Here is a 25,560-nt window from a genome sequence, read left to right on the forward strand (position 1 = left end):
GTTGTTGAACTACAACTTCCATCAGCCCCAGCAAGTACAGTGGTACCTCGGGTTAAGAACTTAATTCGTTCTGGAGGTCCATTCTTAACCTGAAACTGTTCTTAACCTGAAGCACCACTTTAACTAATAGGGCCTTCTGCTGCCGCCGCACCATCAGAGCACGATTTCTGTTCTCATCCTGAAGCAAAGTTCTTAACCCAAGGTAATATTTCTGGGTTAGCGGAGTCTGTAACCTGAAGCGTATGTAACCCGAGGTACCACTGTATGGCCAATGGCCAGGATGGTGGGAAAAGAAGAGTAACATATGGAGGACTGAGGGTTCTCCATCCATCACCTATCCAAGATGGGGGACACCTGGCTTGAGAGCAGTACATGTGAAAAGGATCTAGGAGTCTTGGTTGACCACAAACTTGACATGAGCCAACAGTGTGACGCAGCAGCTAAAAAAGCCAATGCAATTCTGGGCTGCATCAATAGGAGTATAGCATCTAGATCAAGGGAAGTAATAGTGCCACTGTATTCTGCTCTGGTCAGACCTCACCTGGAGTACTGTGTCCAGTTCTGGGCACCACAGTTCAAGAAGGACATTGACAAACTGGAACGTGTCCAGAGGAGGGCAACCAAAATGGTCAAAGGCCTGGAAACGATGCCTTATGAGGAACGGCTAAGAGAGCTGGGCATGTTTAGCCTGGAGAAGAGGAGGTTAAGGGGTGATATGATAGCCATGTTCAAATATATAAAAGGATGTCACATAGAGGAGGGAGAAAGGTTGTTTTCTGCTGCTCCAGAGAAGCGGACACGGAGCAATGGATCCAAACTACAAGAAAGAAGATTCCACCTAAACATTAGGAAGAACTTCCTGACAGTAAGAGCTGTTCAACAGTGGAATTTGCTGCCAAGGAGTGTGGTGGAGTCTCCTTCTTTGGAGGTCTTTAAGCAGAGGCTTGACAACCATATGTCAGGAGTGCTCTGATGGTGTTTCCTGCTTGGCAGGGGGTTGGACTCGATGGCCCTTGTGGTCTCTTCCAACTCTATGATTCTATGATTCTATGAGAAATTTCCAATATGCTGAACATTCAGGTATAATGTTCATTGTTCATATGCTGCATTGATACCTAAAGAAAATCTAAAAGTTTAGGTGGTAAACCATAGAACATACCTTGGCTAGAGGGCCATGGCTTGTCTAGAGCAAGATAAGCCATGAACCCAGGTTTAGACCTAATACTATACCAGACAATGCCTTTGATATATACTGTACCAAACAATTCTGTATTATGTTCACTTAACCAGGCCATCTTGCTATCTCTACAGAGTAAATGGGGGTGGGGGAGTGTATGCCCTGGATAGAGAATCAGAGATTATCAACCCTTTGCTTGCTCTCTAGCAGCTGATATTTCAGGAGTGTTGGAAATAATATTTGACTCAACTTTCATCCAAATTGCACCCAATGGTTTGTGGCTTCTTTCCATAGAAACTTTCTTCTTGGGTGAATTGGTGGAATCTTGTGCCACCAAACTCTGTTGCCAACATATACTTGGATCCCAAGATAAGTGAATGAAAATAAGTTTGCCGATGGAAAGTTTCCCATCCCCTCCTCCTCCATTGTAGCTGCCTGCACCCCCTGCAAAGTCTTTTCAGAGTCCCTACTGAATACTATAGGATGAGGTACACAGGCTTGTGCAGAGGGCAGGAAACTTTCCTTTTGCAAACTCCTTTTGCAAAGTTATTATTAATCATAGCCCTTAGGCAAAGTATACTGCTACCTGAAAGTTCAACTGAGCTGTCTCGACTTTATATGTGAAATTTAGATGAAATTTAAACACCTGCATTTCCTTCCCTACCCCCACCCCCATGAGTATGAGAGTAATCTGGTATTTGAATCTTGAATTTTGAAGTGGCTCCCATTGCAATGTTTTACTTACAATTGCATGAGCTTTGTTTCCTTGTGCCAGTTTTGAAATTCATTGTTTTGTGAACATTTATGACAAGATCCATATTTCATACATCTTCCAAAGCTGAAGAATTCAGTATACCCATGGGTTTTCACCTGTTTCTGTCAGAGTAAACATGGCTTTGCCGTTGAACTTTTTCTCCCTTGCTGTACACATTTCTCAACTGCATTGTGGCTGCTATTTCTTCTATGCTTACATCCAGTGCATGCTGCGGAGTTAAATTGCTCTTACAGTAATCTGGATCTTACATCTGTCTGACCTTATGCTATGTACTGCGAGTTCAAATAAATAATTCAGACAGCTCCCAAAAGTTGTGCCAACAGTTTTAAAATCCATCATACGCTGGTCTATGTTTTGCCCTCCATTCAGAGTGTAGTGTATATCCAACATTAAATCAAAGCAAATATGTTGTCGCAAAACCTAAAGCATTTCATTTTCTTTTGCATGACTGCAGCTACAATTCTTTCAGCCCTGCTAAAACTATTGAACCAGTCCTTGAGGTGCTGTAGTGAAACAAGCCTTATTTTCTTTTGAGGAGCTTGCAGTGCATGAATGTTTCAACTTTAACATTTAGCAGGAAAAAAACATTTTTGTGTGTGTGCTTCCCTGCAGTTATTTTTTACTATAGATTTCCGTCCTCCAGCATTAATGTGCCTTACATTTTCCAGACTTGGTATAGCACCCAAGGATTAGAACCCTGAAGCTGGATATTGTGCAGGTTTCGGAAGCTCAGTTCACACTGCAAGCCTTGCTCTCTTCTTGTACTGTTTCCAGCACTTTAATAGGACAGTATATGCCTAATTGGTCACCTCTGCAATTATCCACTAAACAAACAGTTATTAGAGCTGTATTAGGGGATGCACATCCTCTCTCACATTCAGACACACCGCTCTAACATGAAAGAAACCTTCTACCAGTGCTAAACTGACAACCACTCTACTACTCAGTTGAAGGTCGCGGCCCTCAGAAAGCCATTGGCTTCTGGCACGAAGGAAGCTATTTAGAAAGAACCCTTACATACATTTTTGGACCCAGTTTAGCTCTTATTATTAATACCTCAGCATGTCAGTCAATGTGAAGGTATCTATTGACGTGTAATTGTTTGGAAAACTTGTTTTAAAGCTTGATCACAAAAATATAAGTCAGAAGAAAAGGCCCTTGTTTCCTTCTGTCGTGGTAATGAATTATTTACAATTCCTTGCATACTGTAGCTATCTTGGTTGGACCAAACCTGACCAGATGCTTCCTCACCTATTGCACTACAGTCGTACCTCGGATCCCAAATGCCTTCGGAGTCGAATGTTCTGGCTCCCGAACAATCAAAAACCGGAAGTGAGTGTTCCAGTTTCTGAACGTTCTTTGGGAAGCCAAACGTCTGAGAGGGCTTCTGCAGCTTCCAATTGGCTGCAGGAGCTTCCTGCAGCCAATCCGTAACCACGTTTTGGTTCTTGAACGTTTCAGAACTCGAATGGACTTCCAGAACGGTTTCTGTTCGACTTCCGAGGTACCACTGTATATTCTTATTGAAGAATGGTCTGAATACACCTGAGAGGCAGATGAGTTCATACTTACTGGTTTATTGTGAGCACACTTTTCAGGGCTGTATCCCTCCTCCAAACCAACACACAGAGAGTGGCAGACCTTGGGGTGTCAAATTTCAGCGGCACCTCTGCAACGCTGAAATTCACCACCACCACTCCCGTATCCCATTCTACATAATAGTTGTGGATCCCCCTATGGCACCCCCAAGGCTCCACATCCAGGGCAACCAAACCAGTCATGCTCCCCTAAATCTGCCTCTGCACCCAGAGAAAATAAACCATGACCTCTGCCTTCATGTTTGTCTGATACAGAGATTGCAGCTTTATTTGCTCTAACAAACCATGATTAGTAAGCCAAGAACAAACCTTGGTTGCAGGTCCTGGAGTGTTAGAGGCAAAACAAACCATGATCCCAGTGATTTCAGTTCCACTGTAATTATCTGTACCACCTGACAAGTTTGCCTGATGCTAAATATAAATTTTGAAAAATAATGTTGCAAATTCTGTTCAAGTTAATTGACTAAAGCTTCACTAGATTAACTAATTGGTCCCAAGTTTAATTACTGAGGCTGCAAAGTTAAGGCAATCTTGTTTGTATTTGGGATTGTTTTAATAAGTTTAATATTGAATGAAAAAGAAATATAAAATACTATGTTTCATTTTAATAATGAGTGGTAGCTTTTTTTTATTAACTCGTGATTTTTTCAATAACTCATAAAGACAACCAATACTGATGGTCTAGAAATATGTCAATATATTTACATTTAATTTAACTGAATGATAGACTGGTTAAAGATAGTTGATTAAGCAACTACAATATTTAATCAGATTAAATCCAATTTTTGTCAAATATTTTGGTTTCCTTTTTATGGATGTGCAGGTGCTGGGTTGCCCTTGACTTAGGACTATCCAAATGCCAACATTTCGGAAATGTAGCAAGGAACAACTGTGACTTACGATTTCACAGCCTAAGATTTCGATGCATCGAGATTTGGGGGTGGGAGTTAGGGAGAGAATAGGGGTGGCATTTACCCAACACTGAGCCTTCTCATGTTTCACTCAAATTAATTCTGAAGGGAACTCCTCACATTCCTGACCAGAACAATTGCTGAAATATTAGCTAAGCTACAAAAACAAACAAACAAAACCCCATTTGGGTCTATTTTATTTGTCCTCTTTTGTTCAGCTTGCTCCAGCGTGAAAGTTGCTATTTAAATTTCACCAAGGGGCTGGGTATCTGTTCCAAAGCATCACCCTGAGAGCTTTTCAGCAGAATGTTTGCACAGTTCAATTCATTTCAAAATGCTCAGCAGAGCCTTCCCCCCCCCCACCTCACCACCCGCCCCACTCTAGCCAAACTCACACCAGCAAACCTCTGCTCTCAGATCCAATGATGTAAAGTATAGGGCCTGGGATACTGATCCACAAAGCTCTTATTTGCAAACACTAGCCACTGTTTGTATTTGACTTCACACAGTCAGGACTCGATTGTGCAAAGTGCAAAGCCTGCTGCCAACCTGCTTTCAATATCTACACATCCATCCTCAAGCTTGCCAGAAATGCTTCTAAACTCCTCCCCACTTTTCCTTTGAAGCGAAGCAATTTTTTTTCCGTGATGCAATCTCAAACATTAGCCAGAACTGACTCTACTACGTATCCTTAAGGAGGAAAGGGAGAGTAAACAACCTGATGGCTGTAACCGCAAACAAAGGAGGGAGGCAAAAGCTCTGCAGCTGTTCTGTGGGTTCTAAATGTCTAAGGATGCTATTTGGGGTGGACCAGAAGCCACTGCTCTTCCCAAGGGTCTGGGATTCTAGTACTGGCAGGCCCCAGGCGTGATACACAACAAGTTTTAAGGAAATGACACAACTTCTTGTGGGAAACTCACACTATTTTAAAGGCAGCTTCTTTTCATGTGCACAGGCACCATAGAATAGCCCCACTATTGTGTAAGCACAGCATTCACTTAGAATTCAGCAGCAGTTACAAGAGACTGCCAGATACAAAGTCAGTGCAAACCCTATGAAATAGAACCATGCAGATTGGGGCTGTAGTAAAATGCAACATAAATATGCAAATGAATTCTGAAAGATAGTACTTTTGCACTCTAATGGCATTTACTCTACCCTTTAAAGGTAAAAGTAAAGGGACCCCTGACCATTAGGTCCAGACGCAGACAACTCTGGGGTTGCAGCGCTCATTTCGCTTTATTGGCTGAGGGAGCCGCCGTACAGCGTCTGGGTCATGTGGCCAGCATGGCGAACCAGAGCAGTGCACGGAAATGTCATTTACCTTCCCGCCGGAGCGGTACCTATTTATCTACTTGCACTTGACGTGCTTTCAAAGTGCTAGGTTGGCAGGAGCAGGGACCGAGCAATGGGAGCTCACCCTGTCGTGGGGATTCGAACCACCAACCTTCTGAGCAAGCCCTAGGCTCTGTGGTTTAACCCACAGCACCACCCGTGTCCCCCTCTGCCCTTTAACACTTCACCTATTTTACACCCACTGGGAGGGAGGGAGAGAGTATGAGAATGAATGCATTGGATGAAGTGGATGATACTAATCCATAAGAGTTTATACTATAATAAAATGTATGACAGTATTTAAAATAACACAAGACTCTGTGTTGCTTTTGCAGCAATACAACTACTCCTCTGGAAATTCTCAGTGATAACTTTTGATTTGTCCTCAATGTTCATATAAAAATTAACTCGAGACTGCCAGTAATTTAGGGCAGGAAACTTGCTCTGTGTTCAAAGAACTAGGCGGATGCTCAGCAGAATAATCATGATAGCTACAGTAATAATTTTTCCTTTCATCTTAGAAAAAGTTCTTATAATATTTCCTGTCTTGATCATCATCTCTGATTAAACACTAAGCGCTCACTGCAGAATGTGCTGGCTTTGGCTCCTAGGAATTCCTTCTTCTGGAGCTCACTCACTGTGGACCAAACCACATATGACGTTAATAACATGGTTTGTCTTTGAGTGCAAGCTTTTCTTTCATAAACTTCCAGTGTAGTGAGCCTGATCTGGATTGGAACCCTGGCGCTGTCACTGTCTCTCTCTCTCTCTCTCTCTCTCTCTCTCTCTCTCTTTAACCTTCTGCTCCTTCCTGAAGTCCCAGCCTGGATCAGGGTCCTCATGACTGCAATTTTCCTTGGGGGAGAAGCTTCTACTGTACATGAAAGAAGGCTGTTCTGACAATTTGCAAAAGGAAAAGCTTGCACCAGAAAGGGCAAAGGGCATTCTAAAATTTAACAAAGCAATAACTGCCACAAGACTGGTACGGTAGTGACTGGTTTACTGGATTTTGGAATGCCCCTTGCCCTTCCAGGCAGCGTTTCAAGCTTATTTCTGCAATGTCCTTTGAAGCAAAACAATTTTTATTTCATGATGCAATCTCAAACATTACACAGAACTGACACTACTATCTATTATCCTACAGTGGGAAACTGAGAGGAAACAACCGATGGATATAACAAAAAGCAGAAGAGGCCAAAAGCTGTTTGGCAGGGGTAGTCAATGTGGTGCTCTCCAGATGTTGTTGGACTACAACTCTCATCACCACCCCTGGTCATTGGTCATCCTGGCTAGGGATGATGGCAGTCGGAGTCCACAATGACTACCTCTGCTCTTTGGATAGGGTGAGAAGCAACTTTGCTCTTAGCAAGGGACTGCAGCTAGGCTTGGCAAGCCCCAAGAATGATGCACAAGGTTGACCAAACTACCCATATATTTTATAGGAAAATTAGCAGTAAAAAAGCAGTTGGAGGGGTATGTAGGGAAGATTTAAAGTGGGACAGGGAACTTGTGGGCCTCCAGATGCTATTGGACTTTGACTTCCATCAGCTGCAACCAGGATGGCCAATGATTAGGGATGGTGGACATTTGAAGAGCCACAGGTTCCCTATCCATGCATTAAAAGGTTTCGTTCTTGGCCATCTGCTAACATAAAACTTCTGGGGATTTAACCTGGGAACATATGAATGCAAAGCAGATGCTCTACCACTTAGTCACTGACCTTTCCCCAGAATAAACGTGCATAAGACTGAGTTGCAAACCTTCATCCAATCCCCAGTGCAACAGAAATGCTTTTGACTGAATAAAATAATGCCATGATCCATACAGTCATTAGCGATACCTGAAACAGCAAAGGTTGTTTTCCCCTGTGGATGAGGGTATGGCTCTTCATTGGAAGCAATAGGTGGAATGATACCTAATTGGAATAAAGTTTGTTTCATGCAGAAGGAAAGGGCGAGTGTTGTTTGCTATATGACCAAGGGAAACAAAAGCTTATGTTCTAACTGTGTATGCTTTCTGTTGAACTATGGCAACCAAAGGTATAATGCTGAATACACTTATTTATAAAGACATTTCCACTGAAATCAATAGAGCTTGTTCTCTAGAGCGAGAGAATCAAAGCATAAAAGAGCTCGTCTTGACAACATTGTTTTGTGTTTTGTTTATAGTTTGTTTTCGCTTCTGGCTACAAATGCAATCCATTGGAAACAAGTGCAAAGTGTTGGGGGAAAACGTGTTAATTTCATGAATACACTCATGGGGCCTGAAATGGAGGTGACTGTGCACGAATGAGAACTTGGGGTCAGACTAGATAGTTCAAGGAAGATATCCACCCAGTGCATGGTAGCCAAAGAAAAAGGCAAATTGCATGCTAGGGATCATTAGGAAAGGAACTGAAAATAAAACTTCCAGTATCATAATGCCATTATACAAATCTTTTGTGTGACCACATTTGGAATGCTCTGTACAGTTCTGGTCACCTCACCTAAAAAAAGACATTATACATCTGGAAAACAGAAAGGGGGGGGGCAACCAAAATGCTCAAGTGGCTGGTGCAACTCCCCTGTGAAGAAAGGTTACAACATTTGGGACTTTTTAGTTTAGAGAAAAGGAGAGTTAGAGGTGATATGATAGAAGTTTATAACATTATGCAGGGCATGGAGAAAGGGGATTGAGAGGTTTTCTCCCTCTCCAACAACACTAGAACTCATGGACATGCAATGAAGCTGAGTGTTGGATGATTCAAGATGGATAAAGAAAGTACTCCTTCACACGATGCACTGTTAAACTATGGAACTCTCTCCCACAGGAGTGGGATGGCTTTAAAGAGGATTAGACAAATTCATGGTGGAGAGGGCTACTGAAGCTGACTCAGAAACTCCAGCAGGTGCAGAATGCCGCGGCAAGGCTCCTTACGGGGTGCTTGCCACGGGATCACATTCATCCAGTGCTTTACCAGCTGCACTGGCTCCCGGTGGAGTACAGGGTCATGTTTAAGGTGCTGGTTTTGACCTTTAAAGCCCTTCAAGGCCTAGGACCCTCATACTTATGGGACCGCCTGTTCTGGTATGTCCCGTGGAGGACCTTAAGGTCCATAAATAACAACACTTTGGAAGTTCCGAGCCCCAAGGAGGTTAGATTGGCTTCAACCAGGGCCAGGGCCTTTGCAGCTCTGGCCCCAGCCTGGTGGAATGCCCTACCACAGGAGATCAGGGCCCTGCGGGATTTGATATCTTTCCGCAGGGCCTGCAAGACGGAGCTGTTCCACCTGGCCTTTGGCTGGACTCAGTCTAACCCATCCTCTCATTTATTTATTTTTGATGGAACCCCTTATATGGGATTTGTATATAAATTTTCCCTTGGCTCTTTTTTCGCTGGCCCATGTAGGAGCAGCATGGATAGTTGGCCCTGGTGAATATTTGATGTTTTCTCCTCTTATGGCTTAGATCTATAGGCTACCACTAAAACGAGGCTGCATTTTAAGTGCCTTGGTTGCATTTTCATGGACTCTGGCAAATACAATTAACAAAATCAAACATAAAAAAAATATCAAATATTAAAAATGGTTGCTGATCTCACATCAGCATCAGGCTCTCTTGCTATGGAGTTTAGCAAACACCATTAATTGCCTAGAGACAGTAACACCCACACACAATATTTAATAATATAGAATACTTTTAAAGCATCAAATAGCACTTCAGACAAGTTTGTTCTGAATCCTAGGAGGATACAGATAATCATGAAAACCAGTATACTTGTTACAGTGACTAACGACAGATATTAAAGCCAAAGGGGGGGGGGGAATGGCTTCAGTCACTGAGATATGAATAATCCCAAATGTAAGCATGAATTACCGTAGTTTTTAAATGCCACACTGATCTACGTCAAATCTGGATGTGAGATAAGTGTGTTGGTTCAGTTATCAGCTCCTAGATCTGTGCCATGCTCCTCATTGCAAAAAAATGCAGATGTTTTCATGAAGTTTAAAACTAATGAAATGAGAGAATGGCATTGTTTACATTTAAATAATAATAATGCGGTGGGCATATTAGGAAATAATCCTTCTACATTGTCTCACTGCAAGGATGCCAAGGCTGACAGGGCTGGAAGGCAGTGCTATTGCTTGCATCTCCCACTTTCCCAAAAGTGTTAATGAGGATCCCAGCAGTGCCCCTCCTGCAGCTGCTACAGGCTAAAGGAGATAAATTACAGCTCTAGAGTGTTTGCACATTTTAAGAGTACTTGAGGACTTCCCACAAGGGACTGAAAATGCCCTTTCCCACCAAGACCATATCACTAATAACGTGACCCTGTTAGCCCCTCAGATGCTGGTGCTCTAAGCACTGGGGGAAGCAAAGCCTTTGAGGTGTCACAGGATAAGCAGAGCACAAAATTAAAGTAACTTAAACAAAAGCTGTATCTCTCCCCCCCCCCCAAAAAAAATAGGGTTCTCAAATGTGAAAACAAACTGCAGCCTTCACAAGGCACTAAAGGCGATAAAATCTGTACACAACTTGCATGCTAAAAATTATTATTAGATCTCTCTGTAGCAACCAGTTCCCAAGATTCTGTCATATCCCAGGATTGACAAACTGGAGGATGTCCCAAGAACTCCCTTGCCAGACAGATTTGCCTGGCACCATTTTTATAAGCTTTTTCAGCATCAGTTGAAAACTTTTTTATTTGCCCAGGATTTTTAAATTGGTGTTGTATATTTTTTATGCTGAACTTTTAACTGCTGCTGCAGTTCATTATTCTCAGTAGTTTAGGGCATTTACTGTGTTTTCTGTTCAAATTCTCTGAGCTCCAGTGCCAAAGAGTTGCAAAGATATGTTCAGACAGATCATTACGAGTTATTTCAAATCATAATGAATTAAAGTTAAATGATTTTTTAAAAAGAGGCAGAACAAATTCTCTTCATAAATCCCTTCTGTGATCAATCAGATGACTATCCCGAAAAAAATCTTTTATTTATTTTGTACAGTACTTGCACACTCAGGAGCATTAAACCTTAAATAACCTTGTGTTGCATGTATTTTCTGGGCCTCAAAGCTCTGATAGCTCAGGGAAATGCTCAATATGTGTGTTTTGCTTCATTACCATCAAGTGATCTCATAGGTAGAGCTAATACAACGTAGTACCAAGGGGCTGGTTTTCACAACCCTGACTTGCTGTGGTTTTAAATTACAGATGCTTATTGCCTCTGGCTGTGACCGCTGAATTAGTTTTCCTAAACTTGAGCCCAACCACAGACTTGAGAAGCACTGCAAGCATTTGCCTTGCAAGTTATTTTAAGTGTTTTCAGCAATAAAATACCCAAGTAGGACATTCTTCATCAGGAGTGGATTAAAACATCAGCAAACTTTGCATCTCATTCTGGAAAACAAGTTTCTCCGCCCCTTGGAAATATTCTTCAACAGACCTCCCCAGCCTGAATCTGTAGGAACAATTTTTTGTTTGCATGCATATATGTGTGGAGGCCAATGAAAATTAACTAATTTTGTTCTCCATTGCAAAAAACCCATAAATGGGATTATATAGTAATGGGAAGTTTATGAAGATTGCATGGAGCTCCATGTGTGTTGCTTTAGATTATGTAGATAGTGCTACTATATAATCCCATTTATGGGTTTTTCGCAATGGAGAACAAAATTAGTTAATTTTCATTGGCCTCCACACATATATGCCAGGTGATACCTTTTAAGTATACATCATTTGTATCTCAAAGCTGCAGCTGAATTTAAAATCTTGTTATTTCACCAAGGGACATAATAACTTCACAGCTATGCCCTTCTCTTTTAGACTTTTTCTAGAGCAAATTTGTACTTGAGAACACTGAACAGAAAAACCAAGTTTTCCACTCCAGAATTTTAGCAATAGCTGGAAATAGTATACTGTTGTGCATTCATTCTCTTTACACACACATACACACACCCCAAACAGTAATAGTAAGATGGAGTGTAATGTCTGCAGCAGGGGTGGGGAATCTCAGATCAGGGGGCCCAAATGTCCATGATGGAATGTAATCTTGGACTGAAAAAGGCTCCCTACCCCTTCAGGTTCTGAACCCAAGTGGGTTGTGAAACATCTCAGTAGAAAGAACGCAATGTGTCTGTCGTTTAATTCAATACATCATTAAGTTTGTTGTACTAGCCAAAGGCATTACAATTTGCCAGGCTGCAAACCATAATAGAAAACATTCACCAATAATATAAACAAACATCAATAATATGAAGGAAGAGAAATTGGTAACACTATCAACTAGCTCAGACCTGGCTCAGCTTCAGATTCAACTTCCAAGTCTCCAGAACAATTTATAGCAATGCTGAATCGTTTAATTTTATTCACAACACAAACCAAAGGCTATGTAATATTAGCAAAACAAGACAAGTATGTTCTCAAAGGCAAATTGAACCATACTCCACTACAAGAACTCAACCAAAATGTGGGAGCTGATGTCTCTCAACAGGAACAAAAAATCCAACAAATAATCTTGCAAGAGCCCGTGCATGTCTGTATTTAACATTGTTGTGACATATTCAGCTGTATCCATTTTCTAAAGAAATAAATCTCAATGAGCCAAACAACAGCCATATGGTGACAATATTTTGTTTTGTTAACAATCCTGGTGTTCAACAGCAAGACAAAGACATGAGAAATATCTTTAAAGTCACATCTGAGTACCATTTAATAGAATGGAACTGCACTTGTGCAGCAATATTATTCTGCAATATTATTCAATTGCAAATCATTCAAAGGCCAAAGAAAACAGCACTCACTGCCCATTAAACAACATGATCCAATAGTGACAAATGAGTCATACAGGGAGGGTGGAAAAGCCCTATACTTTTTCCTGCATTGGCTTATACAGGAAATAAAGGCACTGGAATTCATGGGTGAGCAGCCAGTTAAAGGACTCAGCACATAAGCGTCACACAAAACACTACCAAACCATTCTATGTTCTAAATCTTATATCAATAATCCAAAAAATGAGAGAACAAAGGTACAAAAGCTACTGCAGAAGCCACAAACAGAAAACTCATTCAAATTGTGTCCAAAAGAAAGATTCAATTTTTAAAGTTCCTTTTGTAGTAGATCTTGTACCTTGTTCTCTCAATTTTTGTATTATTAATATAAGATTTAGAACGGAGAATAGTTTGGTAGTGTTTTGTGTGCCACTTATGTGCTGCTTACTTCATACTGGTCAGCATAGGTTCATTTCTTCAGTTAAAGGACTCAAGCAGACAAGTTAAGATTTATTGAAAAGGGAAAGAGGGGAAATTCAGATTAGAACCACAAAGCTTGGGAAGAGAGGGTTAACTTTGTCTTTCTTTTCCATTTCCCCATCTGAATTGATATGGTGAGGTGCAAAGAGAAGTTCTGGGAGCAATTCAAAATGGCCTGGGGGAAAGAGTATTAGCCCTCCTGCACAATCCTGCAACCCAGAGCCTAACTCTTCCTCCTTGTTTTTGTATTATCCAACTACTTTTCCAGTATTACACAAGCAAGGATTTAATCTATGCTGCACAGAACCTTGCTATAGTGTGACTAAAACCTAGGGGAGTGAATAGAATAATCGGAAATATTCTGCAATAACACCCACAATCCCTTGGAGTCATCCTTGTGGTTTAAGAAACTCAAAGGGGTGAATGACAAGTGGACAAGAGTAAAAAAAAAAATGTCTCAAAGTGGCCTGTATGAAACACAGTACAGTACGATTCCAAAATAGAAACACTGAATGTACTCTTGTTACTTATGGAAAATATTTTAATAAAAACATTTAAAAAAAAAAAATTGATAGAAACCTGTTTGGTCCTTCCACAGCATGACAAATTGGGAAGGGAAGTGTTTGAGCAGGGCACAAAGCAATGACAAATCGAAAAGAAAGGGACTGTATGAGTTGGGGTCATGGCTGATGCACGGGCAATGACTGAACTGTTCCATCTGTGAACTTTTTATAATTACTTAAGGCTCCTTTGTAGGTTTTGAGGTTTTTTTTTGGGGGGGGGTTAAGGATATAATCACACATTTAGCAAAGAAATGATTCCTTTACCATTCTCTTAAGTTATGTGAGAGCCTGCGGAAAACAAAATCCAGAAACAAGAAAAAGCTTCTCCAATGCATTTTTTAAAAAAACAAAAACCCTCAGAAAATTTAAAATACTCTCTATCCAAATTACAGTTTCTCCCTTTTTGAATAAATAGTGGCTCTCCTTTTAAAGATAGCTGACACACATACACTTATTAGGAGGGGTTCTAGCTCTGTATTTATGCGTAAACAGAAGTTTGTGCTAGATGGCCTATAACCTGCCCCCCAACTCTAATGTTTCTCGTGTTTCCCAGAAATAAATGATAGTTGTTTTACAGGTACGGTAATTGCAGCTCAAATACTGGATAATTCTGTCATCAATATGTGAATGAAAAGTGTTGAAATATAGTTACTAGTTCCAAATAGTTACTAGTTCTAAATAGTTACAAATATTCTTAATGGTACTCTGTTTTTATAGTTATTGTTACTAAAACTGATACAGTATTCCTTAGAGCAGGTCCCTAACTTTGCTTTCTCAGAAGGTGTCACTTCTCAGAGAAGCTTGTTACCAGGTTAGTGTGTTTCAGCTCTAACCCCTACGCATGGGGAGTGCAGGCTGCAAGTTTTAAAGATTCAACCCAAAGTTTAGTTACATGTAAACTTATTGAAGATTTTGGAAGCAAGTTTTATTTCCGGGGAGAGGGCTTCCATGCAAACCTTTCTTGGCAACCTGAGTTGCTTCCCTCTTCCAACAGTAATCCTAAACAAAATGCATTAAAACCAGTCAAAGTTTGCTTTCAAATTCACCTGCTTAGCAATGAGGCTGAGAAAGAAATAAAGTTGAGTTTTAAAAAGTGTTTCATTTCCCCCAGAACATTTTGAGCATTTTTAAGTGATGTTTTATCACCTTATCAATTTTCCCCAGCAACAGCACACACCTGGCACCACAAGTAAGATAATCCCGATACACCCCAGTCCTCTCTCTATCCAGGGATCGCTTGAGGCTGGTCAGCCTTCCTCTCAGTCTCTCCGGCTGCACTCCTCCCTCTGTGCTTTTCTGACTACAGCAAAAGAGGACCAAATATTGTGCCTGCCTAGGCCCGCCCATCACAGATCAAAGAAATTGGACTGGAAGGAGCAGATAGTATCTCTTTTTTGAATTAGCAGAGTCCCACAGCAACGCCTGGCCCCTGTGACCAGGCAGCGGCACCGAAGGAGGGAAGGCTCAGCTCAAAATCTAGGCAGTATGAGAGTTCACCGGGCTGCGCAAACTCAACCTTGGGTTGGATTCCGAAGCAGCGCACCACTGCTGGGACTTCCACCAAACCTGTAGAGCTCCCTAATCTTTTACTCTCCCTAAACTCTAACTCTGTCCCCCTTCTCAAAGTCGCTTTGGGGAGACAGTGCGAGAGAGTCCCTCCTGCCACTTTGCTCTGTGCTTCCTATACTGGCCCCGACCCACAGGAATCTGGTGGAAACAAGCTTGCAAGCACATCTTTTCTAAGGGAAAGACCCACTCTGGTCTACCTGGCCTGCTTCTTTAGGGGAGACATCGTGGCTGGGTGAGGTGAGGGGCCAGCCGGGGTCACGCAAGATAAACCTACCGTTTGCCCTGCCTTTCCTCCACCAGTTTGTTCCTCGGCATACCAAGACTATGTTGAAGAAGGGGACCCATTAACTTTGGAAATTAATTTCCTGCCAGGCTTATTTTAACTAGCCGAAATACTTGGACTGACGCCAAGTGAGCTGAGGAAACCAAGTACACGGGATGAACTGCGTTGTGAGAAAGATTGCCTTCTCGCAGCTTTGCCAGAATCACCTTATATCCCTGACCTCATCCCCACATGCTCCTCCATGGATCACAGGAATAGCAAAGCAAAGAGCATTACTGGGCAACTGCCGAGGTGCCTTCTCTTCAATCCAATCGTCCCTAAAAGAAAACCTGGGATTAAGGGTGGGGGAGAAAGTGAAACACTCCAAGGGTTCAGGACTTCAGCTTGTTTTTGCACAAGACTGCTGCACCACTAACAACTGTCTTGAGGGTTAGAAATTCAGCAAGTCAAGTTTTCCTCCACACTGGGAAAAGCTTCGTCAATGTATTTTTGTCTATTGTGTTTTACAGGCACACAGGACATTGGGGAAAGAGTGGGAAGGAGAGGAGGAAGCAGCCTTAAAATGGTGTGTGGCTTTACTTGAACCAGGGTTTAGCCACCTATTAAGAAATACAGGAGAGAGCCTTTCTGCACATGCTGAGCAGGTTTGACTTGCCAGCCAGGTCACAAATCGCTCACCCATTTAGCATTATAGTAAGGGTATTAATCTGCCTGCAAGGACAGCAGAAGGGTCAGTCCCGGAATCTGGTTTTAATACTAAAGCTCAGAATCAGGCCAGAGACTTGCAACTCATAGCGAAAACAAACTGTTCTGTTTGCAGACAACATGTAAGCGATATCGCCAATAAACAAACTAACATAGCAGAGTGCCTCTGAGCATGTACGAAGCCTCCAGTGCATAAACCCAGACATATCCCACCTATCTGAGATGGGTCAGGCAATTATTGCAGTGTGGGTGGGAGGGAATTGACTGCATTTATTGCGAGACACATCACTGTATATTTTGGCGACTAGCAGTGCCCCCCCACCCCGCCCCCACAGATGTGAGCAGACTCCACTGAACAGGCTTGCAGCATTTGTCCTCCCACAGCCCCTCATATGGAAGGAATCCCAAGGGCCATCTAGTCCAACCCCCTGCAATGCAGGAATCTCAACTTGGTGTAGCCTCCATTCATGGCCATAGCCAGGGGGAAGCTGCTCTTGCCTAAATCAAGTAAATTAATAAAAAATAAGCAACTAAAATTACAAAATTGTAGAAAGATTGTGACAGATTTTTCTAACACCTGGGGTAATTAAAAACAACTTTAAACTCTGAATCTGCTAGACAGATCAAAACAGATGAGGAGGAGGACAGGTGCACGTCCTGCCTCGCCCCCCCCAACATAAATCCATGCCCCATCCAATATGAAACCCTACCAGTTCCTGCTTAGCTTTTGCAAACGTTCCCGCAGTTTTCTCGCTGCGCCACTCCGAGGAGCCCCTTTCACACCTGGCTCTCTGCCTGCGCACCTGTGAAGAAGCTGCAGCCCCGCAATGACCAGAACCCTCCAAGTGTCCCTATTTTCCCAAGGACAGCCCCAGATTTACAGAAGCCATTCCGGTTTCTGATTCGATCCCGGAATGCCCTGCTTTTTCCCCTTCGGACGTCTCTACATCAGAGAAATTTGGAGGGTACATGGCTATTAGGATGGGTCCCTATTCTCATAGGGAGAAACCGTTGGAAGGTTCTACAGGGAGTCCCTCCTCACTCACCGACGCACTCGTTGGCCTCTCGGGCGGTGGCCCTCTGCCAGGGCCGGTCGTAGTGGAAGGGCTTGCAGCGGTCGCACTCGGGCCCGGCCGTGTTGTGCTTGCAGTCGCACACGAGGTTGTCGTCGCGGTCGCGCACGCAGCGGGAGGCGTGCCCGTTGCACTTGCAGCGCCCGCCCACCTGCAGGTCGGAGACGGCGTAGTAGTAGGAGTCTCGGGCCAGCTCGGAGTCGTCCTCGTTCTCGTCGCCGAAGGTGTGCAGGCGGCTGAAGACCACCTTGATGTCGGTGGCCGTGACCCAGTCCTGCAGCACGGGCGAGTTGTCGAAGTCGTGCGCCGAGGGCCGCCCGTCGAGGGTGCTGAAGGCGATGAGGCCTCCGGCCAGGGGCCTCATGTCGGTGTGCGAGTCGGTGCAGATGGCCTCCTGCTCGTTCTGCTTGGTGATGGCGGCGCGGCTGGGCCGGTTGTACATCTTGCGGCACTGCGTCGAGTAGAACTGGAAGGGCACCCACGTCTTGCCGAAGTCCATGGACTTGGCGATGGCCATGGACTCCGGGCGAGGCGAGCAGAACTGGAGGCTCACGTACGTCACCTCGAACTTCTTGCCCAGCGCCAGCGTCAGCGTCACGTTGAGCGGGTGCTGCACGTAGCTCTCCGACTGCCAGCACGTCAGGTTGTGAGGGTTGTTGAGGTCCGTGAGGTAAGCGGCCGGGCGCGCGCGCTTGGGGTCGGCCGCGTCGCACAAGTGGCAAGTGCGGCTGCGCTCGTCGCCCTTCTCGGCCAGGACGCAGTAGCGCGCCTGGGGGCGCCCGCACGTGCTCGACACCTTCACCTCCTTGCCGAAGGCGGCGTTGACGAAGTCCGGGATGCAGCGGCGCGGGTGCCCGTTCTCGTCGTAGCAAGGGTCCGGCTGAGGAGCCGTCTGCACGGCGAACATGCTCAGGCCGCCGCCACCTCCGCCGTAGCCTCCGCCGCCGCCGCCGCCGCGCACGCCCTCCGCCAGGCAAGCGGCCACGGCGGCCAGAGCCACCAGCGCCTCCCAGCCCGCCGGAGACATGCCGGGTCGCCGCGGGAGGGCGCGCGGAGGGGGAAGAAAGGGCGGGAAAGCGAACCTGCAGCGGGGAAAGTGGAGAGAGAGAGACAGAGAGAGCGCGTCAGCCTCACAGGTGCTGCCACTGAGGTTGAATTAAGACTGGCGCTTGCTTGGGCTGGCCAATGAACAAGTTTGGGCGGAAGAGCAGGAGCGGTCAGCGGGCGCCTTCCAAGCTGACCCAGCGCCTGCCGGAGGATTAAGTGACGGTCGGAGTGGGAAGCGGTGGGTGTGGCAGGGCGCGCGCGCGGGGAGGAACCTGCGAGGCGGAGCGCGCGAGCCGCTGAACCACTTTTGACGGACAAGCAGCACCGCCCGCCTCTTAACGCGGAGGGAGATTCCCGCTCAGGTTAAGCGGGGCTGAGTCAGCCGAGTTTTAAGTTGAGGCCGTTTCTCTCGCTCTCCTATCAAGTCCCAACTTTCATCCTTGGAACCTGAGAAGTATTCATAAAGGAGCTCAAGAGAGCCTTTCCTTCAGCGTTTTTCCTGTGTTTTTCTAGGCGCTAGACCAGCGTTTACCGAAGGTGAGTTCTCCAGCCGTTTTTGGACTACAACTCCCATCATCCCTAGCTAACAGGCCCAGTGGTCAGGGGTGATGGGAATTGTAGCCCGAAAAAAACAGCTGGCGCTACAGAAAAGTGGCACACTATCTAAAGTGAGTAAGGCCCGTTGAGCCATGCGGCTTCTTAGTCAAGCGGGAGAGAAGGTGAAGAAGTCTCTGCTGCATGAGCCAAGTGTCATTGAGGCCACATCACCACATATAAAGCTGGATTATACCACTTTAAACAGCCATGGCTTCCCTGCAAGAGTCCTGGGAACTGTAGGTTGTTAAGGGTGTGGAAAGCTGTTAGGAGAACCCTGTTCTCGCAGGGGTACAATTTCCAGAGTTGCCGATTGATCGTTAAACCACTCTGTAAATTGTAGTTCTACGTGGTGAACTGGGGTCTCCCAATATCTCTCAGCACCTTTAAACTACGGTTCACAGGTAAATGGCATTGCTGCTGCTGCTACTTTAAATATATACTGTACCGCGAATGGGGCCTGAGAGTGAGGACTTGATTCAAGATAAAATGCTACAGATTTTATCTTGCCAGCAACATCCTCTGTCCTAAACGGTGGAGGAGGAGATGGAAAGGCGTTCCGCTGAAGCCATGAGGATGAGGATCCATCGACTCCGAGCAAGCAAACCTCCTTGCTATCCGGGAGATGGGCGCCCGCGCAACGGGCTTGAATGGTGCGCGGATTTCCACGGCAAACTGTCCAGTGGCTTGAGGGGTGTGTGGCGGTTTCGGCAAGCGAGAAAGCAGATGAGAGAGAACCCCAGGCTACCTTCAATTGAAGACCCACTGACTGGCAAGACGTTCTGCGGAACCAGTAGGACTCCATTTTAAATGGACGACGGGGTGCCTTCAGACTGAGTTTTCCTAAGGCATGCCAGTACTTCGACCACCTCACAGACACCTGCTATTAGCCCTTCTGAATATGGGTCCCCATCCCACGCGCTTCTTCCACAGAGAGCGCCTTCCTTCACTCTTGGGAGGGCCTTGCCCCGAAAGATCCAGAGCCATTTAAAGCAAACATACGCACCTCGTTTTGATGCAGGCAGAATATTTAACAGCCATTAAACTGTTCTGCAATTAGGGGAAATTGGGCGGGAGAATTTCAGCCGGCAGACCCAATTTATTTAGGTCTTCGAAACCCATGCACGTGGGCAGTCCCATAATGTCTAGAATTTATTACTGCGTAAAGAAGACCCAGTGATTTCTGGTGCATCTGAACCAGTAGGTTATCTCTTAGGTAAATCTAGCGCAACAGTAATGAAGTTCAGGACACAGGAGCCTTGGTGGTGCCTTCTATGCGAGGAACTAACAGCAGAAAATCTATTGTGGGACTTCCTTCCATTGCAAAAGGCGTTCTGGGCAATCCTAAACAGATCTACTCAGAAGCAAGCCCCACTACGTTCAGTGGTGCTTATTCCCGGGAAAGTTTTAGAGGATATCCGCCTTGGAATCACAACCCTGCAGCCTGAACCTGTGCGTGGTTCAGCCCTTTCTGTGGGAATCGCCCAAGCGAGCGTGCCTAGGATTGCCTTCGCTTCTATGCGACACTAAACCAAGCGATGTGGCTTACCCACCAGGCTTGTGGTTCTGGTTGTCAGAGGATGAACGAGGGAAAGTGGAAGGTGAGGAGAGAGAGGGCTCATCTCATCTCCATCCACAACCCAGTTCGTCCAACCTACCAGGGTTTAAACGGAGCCATTCAGCGAATGCTACTGCTACTAGTGAGTAAGCCCCATTGAAGACACTGGATCTGACTTTTGAGTAAACATGCATAGGATCGTACTGCACATATCTCTTAACGAGAGAGAAACGAAAAGCGGCAGATGGGACTCCAAAACGGCTCGGGGCGGGGGGGGAGGCTTTTTTTCAGTTATTCCAACTGTATTAGCCAAGAGAGCAAACTGCTCTTTCCTTCGCTCCAGAAAATTCGCTGCCCTCGCCTGCTTAGGAGAAGGCGACTGAGCTTGGGGCTGCTTTGAAAATGCCGCCTAAGTTTCGCCTCAGCGTCACACACACACACCCTAGCAAGAAGGAATCTGGGCATACTGGTGGCCGAGAGAGAGAGATCGACGTCCGGCCCACAAAAGTTGGAACAAGGCATGCGGGAGGTTCCCCAGCTCCGGGAAGCATCCTGCAGCCTCCGGCGGGGATGTCCCTGATCGGTTTCAGCGCGATAACTTCTCCGGAAGCGCCACCCAGGACTCCGTCTCTCGCACCGGGGGATCGTAAAAAGGCAGACCGACCAACAGTTCATCTGCCAAAAATGCTGCGCCGCACAGTGACTCTCTGGAGTTTCAAGCAAGAGTCTTTCCGGGCCCTACCTGGCGACGCGAAAGAAGGAACCTTTTGCGCGCAAAGACGTGGGCTATGCCCCGGCGTGGCTCTTCTTCCCGGAGAGCTGAGGCAGCCGCGACTCTCTTAAGGAGACCTCCACCCCCCCTTCCTTCCCGCCTCGAAGCTCCCCTCCGCCGCCCTCCTAGGGTCCCTCCGAGCTACCTTGCTTGGTTTGGCAGCAGCAGCCGCAGCTGCTGGGGGGCGGGCAGTCGTTTCGCGGGTGGCGGACTTGGTTCCTCGGCGGCAGCTGCAGCCAGCGGGCTTCGGTGGCTCAGGGGTCGCGCTCGCTGCCCATCGTCCGGCCCCAGCGAGCGGCCAGGCTCCGTGGATGCCCGGAGCTAGTGACGCGCCCGGCTCGGGCCGGGGCTGAGGTCATCCCGGAGGAGTGACACCCCGTGGGCTCGCGCGGGGGAAGAAGCGACGACATCCACTGGGGGGCTGGCAGGGCGCGCGGCGGGAGGGAGAAGGGGCGGCGCCGGAGGGGGAGGAGCCGGGGAGGGGGAGTTGGCCAGCCACCGCAGGATCGGGCCCTCCTAGGTGGCTCCTTCCCCGCGAGCTCAGAGGGTCGAGCCTGGGCAGTCAAGAGCCGTTGCGCAGGGGAAACCGGGTGAGCGAGCGCGGGCTGCCGAGCTTTGCGGCCGGGAAGGAGGGCGACGTGTGAAGCTCCTGTCCCGCGGCCAAACCCGAGCTTGGCTGCCCTAAGCGAGACCGAAGTGCCTCGCGCTCCGGCTTGCGTGGAGGAGCCCAGGAGAAGGAAATCCCGCGAAGGGAAAAGCCTGGGCTTCATCCCGACGAACTGCTGTTGGGGCTCAGCTCCTGCTGGTGGAGCTTCTAAGGAAGGACCGGGTGCATCCCAAGCCGGTTAGCTGCCTGGGGCGGGGCGGGGGCAAATCTTCTCGCTTAGTAAATCAGACATCCCTGAATTCCCGTGTCCAAAAAGATACCACGCACAGGGGCCTCTTTAGCTACCTCCGGTCGCGCTGGGCTGCCAAACTTCCCACCAGCCTAAAATACTTAGTCGAAAATACTGCGCCAGACAAAACACGCAGCCATCCAGCTGGGCTCGAGAAAGCCTTCAGCCGCCCTCCTCTTCCCTCCTCCGAGTGAACTAAGCGTATCTGTTGCTCACCTCCCGGGGCAAACTCGTGCGAGTTGTTAAAATACCCAGCGCCTTCTTCCTTGCTGGAGGCAAAACTACAGTGTTTTGGCAGCGAGGATCGTCAGAGTTACTTTCTCTTCCCACCACCCGGTGTTTTTTTCCTTGCCTTCCTTTATTCCTCCGATGTTTAAAGCCGACTTGGAGCGACACACCCACACCCCTGGTTGTTCCAGGGTGTCGAATCCTGTCAACCTGTCTAAAGAACATCTATTACCAGCTCTTCCTGCTGTTCGTCTATTACTTGCATAATAAATCCAGCTGCCTTTTATTGTGCACCCAATTATGTGCTCATTACAATTCCTTGGGGAGGAATTCCGGTGTTATCTCTGTTCTTTGGGCAGACCTGTGTGGCGAAATCCCGTCGTTTCCTAACAAGTCCTAGCTTCCCACAAGCACCTCGCTCACTCTTATGGAGCGTTTGTCGGACTCGTTGGATACAGAGGGTGAAGTCTTGGCTCCATCGCCAATTTCTCGTACTGTATGAGTATATGTGATTGTAGAGAAGTACTTTTGTATATTGGGTTGTGTTTGGCGGTGGCTAGCCAGCCTAGTTTCGCCCAGACTGCGTGTTATGAAGTGTTAAAACTGAATACGCGCACTGCGCACACCACGATCCGTTTGTTTGGGATCCCATTCAAAGGCCGCAAGCGACTCGCCAAGAAAAAGGATGAAGAGGCATCACACGCACGCAAATTCCCAGAGCCCACGTAGAAAGTCCATTCGCTCTCCAGACTCTTCCGAGAAAGCTGGACACAACCACCTCACCTCCGCTCCCAGAGAGATTACTTCTCTGGCGCTGTTGGCCAGGAAATAAGTTTTATTGCAACATCTGAAAGTGACGACTCCTAGCACCGATTCCTCTGCTAGAAGCCGCCCTGCCTAGATCCCTCGCTGCAGCCCAGGGCCTAGAAGTGACCCACTCCCAGTGCTGATCCCTTGCTTTCTCAGTTCTGTCACCCGCAGCACACCTGCCAAGGGCTGCAAGACAACCGGCACTCCCTGAAATTCCCTCTTCCACGCAACTTTTACAGGCGCGAGAGCCCTGGCCCCTTTTCCACCTATGCAGCAGAAATGCCGAGGGATGGCAGCTCAGAAGCGGAACTGAGAGTCCCAGGGGAGGAAAGGTCCGCAATGTCGTAGTAAGGTTCAAACCCGGCACGAGATTTAAAACGGAGTTTTCCAAGGGCTGGCAAGGGCTGCCTTGTTGGAGCCCAAACCTACATTGGGATCCTCGAGCTCCGGCCTAGAAGGAAAACCTGGTCCTTCATTTTAAGTGGTTGGGGGACAGTGGCGAGGAGAAGGCACTCTGTACATGCTCAGAGGTGCTTTTCTTTATAGGTTGTCACGTCTGTTTCATTCGAAGGGGGGCGGGTGATATGGCCACAGGTGGGAGAGGATTCTAAATGGGCGTGGCGAAAGGATGAAGGTGGAGCCACGAGGCCCATAGCGTCTGCAAAAAATAAAAATAGAAATCCTCTTCTGACATAACGGCTGATCGCTCTCACAAGCGCACATACACCGATGCACTGAGATTTATATTTGTTTTGTTCGTGTACATACACAGAGCACGAAGTTGACTAGGCACTGTCTGAAGGCAGAAAAGCCTGTAGGCAGGAATGCACATGTACCAAGAAAAAAGGAGAATGCTTTCCTCTTGAGATGCAGCTACCTTAGTCTGCAGAAGTGGTGCACGCGCGCCTGCCCTTTTACAGTCCTAGCCAGTCTATCCTCCTCCGGCCCTTGTCCTTTCTCTTCAAGCCAGCCTGTCGGTCAGCTAACCAACTGAAATTGCCTGGGAGCAGAGTTATCTTCCACATTTTTTTTAGTGAGGGTCTGTCCACCACCTCTGGAATATTGGATTAGGACACCCTGGTTCCTGTGCTCTAGCTACGCACCCGTATCCTGCACGGAGGATCTTGTAAAACGGGAGATGCGCGTACTCACTCCAGAAAGACACACACAAAAAATCATAAACACAGAGTAAGCTGAGATCCGCCAGCTGATGGAAGCTTTGCTTCCGGGTGAAAAGGGCTAAGGATAGCGATGGACGGGTGTTTTTAACTGGCAGAAAGCAAACTACAAGATCAGACTTCTGGAAGAAGAAAAAGCCAGAAAGGTAGCCTTGTTCGTCTGCTAATTAAAAACAAAAACCCACGCCTCCCCGGCTGCCACCACCAAACTTTAAATTAGAGGCATTGTGACATTGTGACACAAACGCTGGTGTACTGGAATCCACTGCTGCACCTGAGGCATGAAGGGTTATGCACAGTTGGCGGAGCAGGGCATGTTTTCTACAGGGGAGCGGTATAAACAGTGAAGCCGAAGGTACAGTCAGTGTCTGCGACATATCTATGCAAAAGCTCAAATGTATACAAGATCAGCCGCTGACCGAGCGTTCAGTGCAAGCTGCAGTAACTGGCAATAATACAATCTTGCAAGATTCGCCATGTATTACTTTGGTGCTTGTAACATATGTATAAGCGGGGAGGGGGGCGTGTTGGGAGACCCTTAGATCTCCGCTGGGATTACACTCCCGAGTAAACTCCGGAGAGAAGTTAAAAGGTTCCCATCGATTTGAGGCGCTGGATGCTGTGGCTGACAAGCGGAACGCGCTCGGCAAACTATCTGTAGGAGCTGACTCAGTTAGTATGTGGGTTCTAGGAGGTGGCAAGGGCAGCTGGGGATTCCTGAATCGCAGGGCGGATTGCCTTGTAGTTAAACACCGCAGGAAAACGAGCTCCAGCCGGCTGCCAATGACTAGCGCGTCCCTTAGCACCCTGTTACATTACTCCAAATCACCCCAAGCAGCACATTTTCTTGTAGCTTCTTTAATTCTAAATAGGCCCGAGCTCCTACTTTCATACAAACTTCCTTCTGCCACAGCGATCTATGAATTAATTCGTTGATTACAGATGCAGAATATGGGGCCAAGCGCCTCTCTTTTCAGTCTGGCCTTTGGCCGGTTCCTATCCAGGGTGACTTCTGCAATAATAGCTGCTGTTTGTAATTAAACTGTGAGTTGGATGATGTTTTTGTTTGTTATTAATTCATTAATATATAAATTAACTTGCAGCAACGAATCTCAAAACGCATTACAAACAATTTCAAAAGTATCACACATACACACACACATAATGAGATCCAGCCAAAATTAAGTGCTTTGAAATCCATTTACTTTTAAGCGGGCGACATGAAGCGGGAACCTATAAGCATGTTCAGCAGGAAGCAGGA

At 46.5% G+C, this 25,560-nt stretch overlaps 1 protein-coding gene across 4 annotated transcripts in view; it reads right to left on the minus strand.

Annotated features, from left to right (window-relative positions):
• LOC308470461 (netrin-1) overlaps nt 1-25,560 on the minus strand; it is a 128,814-nt gene that overhangs the window by 90,114 nt on the left and 13,140 nt on the right. The window contains exons 1-2 of one of the 4 annotated variants that reach the window (XM_080993802.1): nt 22,300-22,573; nt 17,190-18,298 (exon numbers count right to left, since the gene is read on the minus strand). In XM_080993802.1, the coding sequence (XP_080849928.1) occupies nt 17,190-18,243 (1,054 nt within the window). In that variant the 5' untranslated portion in view covers nt 18,244-18,298; nt 22,300-22,573. Of the gene's footprint in view, nt 1-17,189; nt 18,299-21,332; nt 21,592-22,299; nt 22,574-25,560 lie in introns of those variants that run through there. The other 3 variants (XM_080993804.1, XM_080993801.1, XM_080993803.1) reach the window with 3 other exon arrangements.

The sequence above is a fragment of the Podarcis pityusensis genome (assembly GCF_964106645.2).
Source record: "Podarcis pityusensis genome assembly, chromosome: 2".
Taxonomy (NCBI): Eukaryota; Metazoa; Chordata; class Lepidosauria; order Squamata; family Lacertidae; genus Podarcis; species Podarcis pityusensis.